Source organism: Boleophthalmus pectinirostris, unplaced genomic scaffold, assembly GCF_026225935.1.
Source record: "Boleophthalmus pectinirostris isolate CB_2022bp ecotype Guang Dong unplaced genomic scaffold, ASM2622593v1 HiC_scaffold_565, whole genome shotgun sequence".
Taxonomy (NCBI): Eukaryota; Metazoa; Chordata; class Actinopteri; order Gobiiformes; family Gobiidae; genus Boleophthalmus; species Boleophthalmus pectinirostris.
In genome coordinates, this window is record NW_026571432.1 from 164 (window position 1) to 11,000 (window position 10,837).

The 10,837-nt window shown below is 37.8% G+C and overlaps 1 protein-coding gene across 1 annotated transcript; it reads left to right on the plus strand.

The window, feature by feature from the left end:
- Positions 1–2,647: 2,647 nt before the first annotated feature.
- On the plus strand, positions 2,648–7,309 carry LOC129411679 (neurobeachin-like protein 1; the record flags this gene model as incomplete). Its single annotated transcript, XM_055163184.1, has 7 exons — positions 2,648–2,689; positions 2,802–2,827; positions 3,035–3,196; positions 3,800–3,881; positions 4,605–4,732; positions 4,837–4,919; positions 7,224–7,309. Coding segments are annotated over exons 1-7 (609 nt in total), but the record flags the coding sequence as incomplete, so codon positions are not given.
- Positions 7,310–10,837: the final 3,528 nt, after the last annotated feature.

Consider the following 10,837-nt stretch of genomic DNA (forward strand, 5'->3'; position numbering starts at 1 on the left):
ACTAAACCAGGACTAAACCAGGTCTGAACCAGGTCTAAACCAGGACTAAACTAGGTCTAAACCAGGACTAAACCAGGTCTAAACCAGGTCTAAACCAGGTCTAAACTAGGACTAAACCAGAACTGAACCAGGACTAAACCAGGTTTAAATCAAAACTAAACCAGGCCTAAACCAGGTCTAATCTTGGACTAGAACTTGGAAGCGCCTTGAAGACAGTAATTGTACTTGTGTGTATTTCAGGAGCAGTTCATGGACCCTGTACTGTAGTAGTAATAGTACTTGTGTGTATTATAGTACTACTACTACTACAGCTTCTGATCCAAGAACATGCAGTACAGGGTCTTACACAGCTCCATGAACTGCTCCTGAAACACAAGTACTACTACTACTACTACAGGTGTATGCAGTACTGTACAGGTGTATGCAGTACTGTACAGGATGTATGCAGTACTGTACAGGTGTATGCAGTACTGTACAGGTGTATGCAGTACTGTACAGATGTATGCAGTACTGTACAGGATGTATGCAGTACTGTACAGGTGTATGCAGTACTGTACAGGTGTATGCAGTACTGTACAGTATGTATGCAGTACTGTACACAGTATGCAGTACTGTATGCAGTACTGTACAGTACTGTACAGTATGCAGTACTGTACAGGTGTATGCAGTACTGTACAATGTATGCAGTACTGTACAGGTGTATGCAGGTACTGTACAAATGTAATGCAGTACTGTACTGTACAGGTATGTATGCAGTACTGTACAGGTGTATGCAGTACTGTACATGTATGCAGTACTGTACAGTGTATGCAGTACTGTACGTATGCAGTACTGTACTGTACAGGTGCAGTACCTGGTTCATTCGGGGCAGGTCTTTGATGCTCTCTCTCCTCGGCTCGTGCTCTTTGGCCCACTGTCTCAGGTAGAATCGGTAATCCTTCACTTTCTCCTCTGAAACACACACGTCAGGGTCAGACCGGGGTCATACAGAGGTCATACAGAGGTCATACAGAGGTCATACAGAGGTCATACAGAGGTCATACAGAGGTCTCAAAATGTCCGCTGTGATATTATAAAGTCATTTTTAAATCAAACTTCACAGTGCCGCTGAAGCCCGTGTGTGTGTGTGTGTGTGTGCTGGTGTTTACCTTTCTTCTCTGAGTTTTCTCCTTCAGTTTTCCCTTCTGCTGCAAAAACACACAGACAATGTACTGGCTTAAAAAAGGCAAAAACATTACACACAAATAAGAGCCAGTGCACAACGAGATGCGGAAAAAGAGCCACAATATTTTCTGAGTGTCGCTCGTAAACCCACCTCCTCCTTAAAGAACACACATTCTGCTTAAGTATAGTTTTAATCTTTAACTTTTGACATTTTAAAATCATAATATTGATCTTAAAATGACAACAAATCCACTGACTTCTACTTTTTTTTTTCTCATTTGTACCAAAATGAGTACGCAAACGCTGCCAAATCCTAAAAGCGTATCACCGAATAAGAAAATAAAACTAGAGAACGAACCATGTAGAGCGTTGATCTTGAAAATATGTGGTTAAAGTTTAATCAAACANGCCGGAAGAGGCCCCATGCTCACTTCCTATTTGACAGCTCTGTCCATTTGTATACGGCCTATGGTGATTCCTCACTTACCTTATGACCAGAGTGGAGTTTTGCATTTACAGCGATATTCCTCTAACCAGACTGTTGCCACCTAATGCCTTCGCTCAATTTCATTTCTCTCCAGCGACTAGGTCAGGAATCAGAATACACTAGACGGTTTGCAAGAACTTCAGAAGTGTGAGTTCGGGCACCAGCCAATCAGCAAAGAGCCATACATTCTGTGTTGGCAACGATTCCCGAGATCGAGGATTTAAAGCCGGAACAAAGAGAATGTTTGGTGAATTTTATCAAGGGGAAAAACGTTATTGTTCTTCTTCCTACGGGATTTGGGAAAAGCTTAATAGACCAGTTAGTCCCGGTAGCGGTGCATTACATATGTCACGACCAAATAGGAGCAATTGGTTAAATTTAAAAAAGTACCCGCCTACCGTAGAGCGAATGAATCCTAATGCTGCGGGGTCAGACGGTTTCCACAAAGTGAAACTGGCTGATGAATAAGGCTAATATTCCTCATTCTCTGACAATAATTTAATAAAGCTTTATGATTAGATGCAGACAACACACAGTGAACTCAAAAGCTGCTGATAAGGATTATTAATCATTCAATAGATATAAATATTTAGTTCTGAGTTGTAAACTTTTCATAACTGTAAAACCTGTGAATATGATTGAACAATTCAGAAAAAAAAAAAAGTTTTTAGTAAAAGTGATTGTGTTGTGATTTGCAATTATTATATGTCTTAAATCCACTTTGAAACATGTTTAATTCTGCTCTACTAGTCGAATATTGATACACAAAGTCCAGGATGTTCAGACACACAAATATACTGTATTAATAATATATGTGTATGTTTTGCATAGATAAAGTCATGCAGCTCTTTTACCAGCAGCACACAAAGAATACACTGTGTACTTTTAAATAACTGGTATCAGAGAGGAATTAATTTGAATAACTGAGATATTAATAATCAATTATAAACTCATTTTAATGTCAAAGTACATTAGAATACTTTTAAATTAAACAAAATGGAGAATGGACCTCTGAATCTACCCCTGAAAGACTACAGGGTTAGATTAAATATAAAAATCTATATATAAAATAATAATAAATAACAAAGATACTGAGTGTTTTGCAGAGGTCCAGAGTTGTTTCTGGCTTATCTTAACTATCAACTTTCAGAGGCCAGAGGAGAGTTGTGTGTCACGGTAATGCCAACAACAACAAGCATGCCAACAGCGGAACGGCGAACTTCCTGGTTTCTGGACAATAAAATCACTTTGTAATCCGATGCAGACCGTACACAACAGACTTATTCTGACCCTAAGAGCTGCTTTTACCATGTATCTGTACTGGGGCAAAACAAATTTTACTTTTATTTATAATTTCATGTATTTGTTTATGTTCTCCTTTAGGCCAGAGGAGCTGCCCCCAGTGCTGACCTTGCTCCCAGACAACATCCTTCAGGTTTTACGTCACCAGCTGCTTCAGTGCGTCCAAAAGGCTTCAGACGGTCTGGAGCCAGAGCAGCAGAACCTCGCTCTGCTCCTCCTCAAGTTCCTCATCCTCGTGTGCAGGTCGGAAAGCAAGAAGAACTGACAAAGAATGGAATAAAATAGGATGATAGATTACTTAATTTGTAATTTTTATGTTTCCTTCACAATTCATTGCACCAGTAGATGTAGTAAAAGTAGAATAGCTGTTGTTTCAGTCAAAGGGTTTCTTCTGGAAGGTCTTCTGTCACAGTAGAGCCACATTCGCACATGCAACTTAAATTTATCTGCATTTTCCCAGAAAAGGATCAAAGCCAAACTGATTTCCCTGCATTTTTTTCACTGGAAAATTACCAAAGTTGGGGAAGGCTAAACTGAGCTGGAGGAGAATTCTGCAGTGGAATTTGTGGTTTAAGTGTCAGATTGCAGATTTGTTGACCTGGTTTATGGTTAATATCTCTGTCATTACTCGGCCTATCCACATGAAACAAAAACTGGCACAAAGTTCAGCGTCTTCTCTGTCAGTATAAAAAGCAAAAGTGTTATTCAGCCCCAAAGATGTGAATGTTGTTGGTTGAAAGGAATACTAAAGTTCACTCTGGATATTTCCTCCAAGAACAGTGAATCTCCTATAGAGTTACCAGATAAGAAAGCAATTATAATGTCTTTTTTTTTTTCTTCTTACAGGAATTTGTCCAATGTGGAGGAGATCGGCACCTGCTCCTACATCAATCACATTATCAACATGACCACCCTTTACATTCAGCAGGTTTGATATCAGTTTTGTACAAAGACTAACTGAGATAATAATAATAATCCGTCAAGGCTCAAGTAATGGATTTTAATTACTTGTTATATTCTGTTATCATGATACATTGTACTTTCTCAATCTATGCTTCTACTACCTAATATTATTACCTACGAGTTATTCTATAGAAAACTGTGACTAAACCAGGACTAAACCAGTTCTAAACCAGGACTAAAACAGAGGAGTAAACCAGGACTAAAACATGACTAAAACATGACTAAACCAGGACTTAAACATGATTAAATCAGGACCAACCCAGGGCTAAACCAGGACTAAAACATGACTAAAGCAGGACTAAACCAGGACTAAAACATGACTAAAGCAGGACTAAACCAGGACTAAAACATGACTAAAGCAGGACTAAACTAGGACTAAACCAGCAGTAAACCAGGACTAAAACATGGCTAAACCAGGACTAAACCAGCACTAAACCACAACTAAAATACAACTACAACATGACTAAAACAGGACAAAACCAGGGCTAAACCAGGACTACACCATGGCCAAACCAGAACCAAAATAGGACTAAACCAGGACTAAACCAGGACAAGTGTAAATACATCCTAGTTTTGTGTTTTGTGTCTAGTTTTGCTTCGGTATCTTGCCTGCTGTACTAACTAATCATTCTGCAAGTACACAAAATTAATGATTCTTAAAGCTGAATCAAATTTGTGTTGGTTACAGTTGAAAAGTAAGACCAAAGAGAAGGAAATGGTGGACCAGAGCCAGGCTGAAGAGTTTGTCCGTCACGCTTTGGCTTTCTGTGAGAGTCTGTACGACCCATATCACAACTGGAGGCACCGGACCAGCGGGTAACTCAAATATACCATAAGACTGCAGCTGCATGATCAAATATTAATGATAGCTGCTTTTATGAACGTATATATATCTTAGACTGCTGTGTTTTGATTTTCAGGGAGCAGGTTGGGACGGTGGAGCGGAGCAGACAGAAGTACAAGGCAGCACCTCTCACTGTGGAGTTTGTTCCTTTCTTTTATCGTGAGTCTATTTGTGTCTGATTTCTGTTTATTTTTCTTGTATTCTTTACGCAAGACAACATAATCAAAATAAATTATTTAACTGTACTGTGATTACAAGCGAGCCAGATGTAATTATATTAAAGGCGCTCTACTTTACTTTACTCTCTTAAAATGTGAAAAACAGAAATAGTTCATCTTTAACGGTTTGTATAAGTCCAAAGTTACTTACATTATGCCTTCTTAGCATCCTAATTATGCTCCGTAGCATATATGTAGTAATGGAGACAGTAACTAGCATGCTAACTGGGCACATCCTGACAGTAAAAATGAGTAAAATGCTTTATAATTGACAGATTGATTCGTTTTTATTTCGAGTTTGTGCCAAGAGATGAACAATAATTATGTATACTAAATATACATTGTAAACAACAGAAAAGCACATTTCTCGAAAAGGAAATTAAAGAAGACTTTTTTTTTTTAACCTCAAGAGCTCGTTATACAATATATCTGTACTGGGGGGGATACACATTTTGCTCAGATACATGGAAAAAACCCGGTACAAGCTCTTAAATATTGTTTTGAAAATGTTAACAAGTAAAAAATATGCAGCTACATGCGTGAATGAAACAAAAGACTATTCCTAAGATGTTTTGACGACACTTGAGCATAATATAGGATCTTTAAAACACAATTAGAAACACTTGTCTTACCTCTTGACTCGACGAGACCTGCGTTACGACTCGGTTTTTCAATTATAGGTTTTTTAAATGTCTCTTTGTTGTGGTATGATTGGTATGAAGGAAAGAGACATTACGGAGCCAACACAGGGCATGGCTTGTGCCCATTCGAGTGTGTTGACAGATGAGTTAATAGATGACCAAGACTATGACCTGGAGGTTACTGCCACATACCATTCTCCTCTATCTGAGTATCTAGTCTTAAATATCTAAACAAAGTGCTACAAGCGATGGGACAAGGTCTTGTGAGGTAAAGTTGTCTCAAGATTGTGCACACATGATAAAAAAATTACGGTGAGATTCTTTAACCCAGGGGTCCCCAACCCCTGTGTCGTAGGTCGTTTGGTACCGGGCCACCAAAGTGCAAAGCCCCCCTCCCATATGCATTTCTAAACCAGAACTAAACCAGAACTAAACCAGGACTAAACCAGGACTAAACTGGGTCTAAAACCAGGTCTAAAACCATAAATAAACCAGGTCTAAACCAGGACTAGCCCAAGTCTAAATCAGGACTAAACCAGGACTAAACAAGAACTAAAACAGGACTAAAACAGGATTTAGCCAGGACTAAACCAGGTCTAAACCAGGACTAAACCAGGACTAAACCAGGACTAAACCATGCCGCACCGCCGCAGCCCCTGGTTCGCAAAATATTGTCGGACATTAAACCGGTCCATGGCCCTAAAAAAGGTTGTGGAGCACTGCTTTAACTGATTTTTTATCCAATCCAAAATGGTTAATGCTGGAGAGTTACACCTCTTAAGAAGCTATAGTTATATTTTTATTATATTAAATCAAATAAATCTAAAATTGTGAGGGCAAAATTGTGAACTTTATTGCTGAATTAATTACACATAATGTCAAAATCTTGTCTCTTGTCTTGTAAAAATTAAGCACTATTGTTTACTAGAGCTGGAATGGACTATAATAGTGTTGTCTGCATCTAATTAGTAAGCATTTTGTTGTCTGATGTTCAGGAAGTGCACGTTAGCATCCCAGTTGTTGGCTTTAATAGGTATGTCTTGATAAGAAATTTGGAAGTGCTACATATTGCTGAAGAAAATATAGACAATAAATAATAATAAAACACAGTCTGCAATAAATAAATAAAAGAATAAAACACATTAGTAGTTAGTTTGTGTCTATAATGAGTATTTTTAGTTATTTATTCAACCGTCACCTAATTGTAGAACAGAAAAATAACAAAAACTTCCCCTACAGAAACTTCCCGTGATAAATATTGACCCTCCAAAATTATTGTTCCATTTGTCATGTATTGAACAGTAAGTCAATATAGTAATTATCGTGACCTAGTTGTGAAAAGTGCTTATAAACTCATCATGGTGATTAATTAGGATGCTCTGAACGCATAAGGTAAGTGAGGAATAACTTTGGACCACTGCAAACCTTTTAAAATAGTTCTGTTTTTCACTTTTTAAGACCGTACAGAGTCTTTAGTATCATAATCCACTGAATAGGTGTGGCTGTATTTTGTTTTCCTGCTTTGTTTACATAGATAACACCGCACCTCCAGATCCTCTCAGTGCATCTCGGTGTTTATGTTATGGCCTGTGTTCCTGTTACAGAGTGCTTCCAGGAGAGTGAGCATCTGAAGGAGAGTTTAAAGTGCTGTTTGCTTCACCTCTTTGGGGCCATAGTAGCAGGAGATCAGGTAAGAATATAGGTTAAGTTCGTTCAGTTTATGCAAGAAAAAGGCAACAAAAATAAGTGGCTCAAATGTCTGGTTACTAAGGCTGGGTATTATTAAGAAGTTGCCAAGTACGATACTATACATATCTCGATACAGTGAACTTTCAATTTGATACGATATATTTAAAATCAATTCGATATGGTTCAATAAAAAATAAAGTCTAATCATGGCTGTGGTACAAAAAGTGTTTGTTAAACCACTTCTTGTGCAAAGTGAATATGAAACACAAACATTTTATCCTCAAAACATTGAAAATGTCAAATGTGTCGCATGAAAAAAGTTTCCTTCCTCTGAACAAACAAAAACGTAGAAATGTACCAGAATAATTGTGTGTGTGTGTGTTATGTGTGTGTGTGTGTGTGTGTGTGTGTGTGTGTGTGTGTGTGTGTGTGTGTGTGTGTGTGTGTGTGTGTGAGTGAGTGTGTGTGTGTGTCTTGGATATCTGTACAAATATGGACAGGGCTATGTCTTAGGAACAAAAGGATGCACCTCTTTTAATTGATTTTTAGAGGGCTTTTTCAGAGGGCTTCATTTTAAAGACACCCTGAAAATCAAAGTGAAATAATGCTGTAGCAGGCTAGTCCATTTTGCCTAAATTTAATTTGTGCAGCTCAAAATGCTTCTCGGTATCTATGAAGTGTGTTTGTGATTGTTTGGACAGAAACATTCACACAGTGTCCTGCTGGTGGTTATTCTGTAGGACACAGGCAGAGCTCAGCCTGTTCCTCCTGCACAAAGGAGCAGATCTGGGTCCTGCTGATGGGTTGAGGAACTTCTACAGCCCTGTCCAGTTCTCCTAGAGTAACTGCCTGTGTCCTGAAATCTCCTCTGTATTCTGGAGATTGTGCTGGAGACACATTAAATCTCTCTGTAAAGGCATGCCTGCAAGAAGTTGGACAATCTGTGCAGCTTCTGTAAGGTCAAGGAATGGCCTCATCCTCCCAGTAGAGATGATCACTGTCGTCAAAGCAGCACTAGTGAAAAAAAAAAAACAGCCAAAAACACCAAGAGAGAGTAACTTGCAATGAGCTCCATATGTAAAAGCAGTTCTGTTTGAAGGCCTGTGTCATTGGTGTCACTCTTGTTCACCTGTTGAACTCCATTATGTTAATGTTTCAGGCTGATGCTTTATAATTTAAAGAGTTGTACAGTATAACTATAATGAACTATCCACTGTACAGTATGATTCACTTCCCACACACACAGAAACTGAACTATTGAAAAGAAATTATGCAGCACAGCTTGTTGGAAACATACTTTCCGAACATTCCTCCTCGTAATAGAAAGGTGCTGAAATAGTCAGACCTGGTGAAGGACTGGAGTGAAGGAAAAGAGTGCTTCTTCTATTTCACGTGTGGAAATATATTGTGAATTAAACAAAATACACGACCAGTCAAACGTTGGGACACTACTACTACTGGGTCCGGTCAAGTGGTAACGGAGGGAAACAGGGGCAGATTTTTGACATTCAAATGTCTCTTATTCAGAAACTAGAGGGACTATTGAAATAAGTAAAGTATCAGAATGTAGGAAAGAGTTACACTCCAACAGGGTCAAGTTAAACCTGTGATATTCTTTCAAGTTGTTGACAAAAAAATTAAAAACTCATGTTGGTAACGGGGGGAATGAAATATGCAGCACTTTTTGGGCAATAAATCCAAACAGTGATAACTCTTGGTTCTCACTTACATATCCTTAACCCTCTCCAGGCAGGCTTTGCAGATTTGCAACAGTTAAATTCCAATTACCTAAATACTCCACATCCATACTTTATGAGCTTTTTTCCCATCCATGCTGATAAGAAGAGAGAAGAGAAGTGCAAAGTACTTTTGTGCTTTATAAAGGATAAAAATTGTTTCTTGGGGCACCACACGAAAAAGTGATGTTGTTCTGCCGCTGTAAAGCTGTTACACTGTGCTTTTTGTTTTCATTGTTATAAAAAGTGGTATACACATAAAGTTAGTGTTCATATCATTTTCAGTCTTCTTCTTGTTAATTTACCACACCGGACCAATGCTGCAACATCCCAGAATGCACTGGATCTCAAAAAAAAGTCAGGATTGTATATTACAACTCCATATGATAATTTTCCCCAAATATCAGATTTTTCCTGATACTAAAACTTAATTTGAGCCTGAGAGGGATAACAAACTGGTTTGAATATTTGCTTCATATAGTTTTCTACCATATGGTACAAGATTAGGTTGAAAAACCTCTTACTTTTTGAGTAATGAGATTTTTTATTAAGAAAGGTCATGGTAACGGAGGGAAAAGTAACAGAGGGAAAATTGTGCAAACAAGTAGAAGGTGCAGGATTTTGCATTTTTTCTTCCGAATACTTTAATATTACTTCAAAATGAAAGGAAACTATTTCTATAAAATATGTCAGTCCTTCCAAGCAAATTTGTATCATTTTAAATACTTTTTTTTTTTTTTTAAATCCTGTACCTTCATCAACAGTTCAAAGATGGAATAACACAAGATATGATGAAATACATCCATTTATTGACATGATTTGCAGGTCTTTGAAATTTGGGAAATAATTTTTGTTCCATGTTTCATACATGGTCTGTTTAAAACATATGGAACTTTAGAACCAAAAATGATACAGAAAAAAGGTCAACAGTTTCATAAACTAGAGTACATATGTATCTGTTCAATACATTTTTATACTGTACTGTACTGTACTGCTGTATACTTCTGCTTGACCGGGCCCATATACATTCTACATTTGAGATACAAAGAGAAGTCTTCACATGTATGAAGTGAGATATATGGAAGTATGTAGTAAAAGGAAAAGTGAAATAACTGAACTAAATGTTTTTTCTCCACCTTTTGCTTTGTCAGGGGCATTGCAAACCCTTGTCCTTCTGTCAGAGAGCTTTATGATGAAGTCTTCTGAAATAGTTTTCCCTTCACAGCTGTGCCACAGGGTCAAGAAATGCAGAGATTGCAAACCAGAGTTCAAAGCAAAGTGTGGAGTAAATTTTTTTGTCTTCAACATTTCACATGTGCCTTTCATAGTTTTGATGCCTTCAGTGAGAATGTACAATGTGAACAAAGAAGAAACATGAAGTGTGCCCTGACTTGATTGGTAGAGTACAAATAAAAGTACAAGGTTTAATGAGCTCAATAAGTCTCCATCAAAAAGAAGGAGTATTACACTTCTGTGGGGTATTAACTGCTGACACGTAACATACTGAGCGAACTGAGAGAAGAATTTTACCTTTTACTATTTTGAAAATGTTATATTTGATGAAAATAACACCCTCCTTTCTCTTTTCTCTCCACACTCACTCCCCTTCAGAGGAATATCTCATTACAGTCAATGTTAGACTTAAACTTACACTCAGACAAACTTTATTGATCTACAAGGGAAATTATTTGCGTGTGCATTTTCCTAATAAAACTACTGTACATCGCATCAGGTTTGTGAAGTTGTAGTGTATTGTTTTGTATCTTGCGCTTGTATATTTATGAAAAATTGCA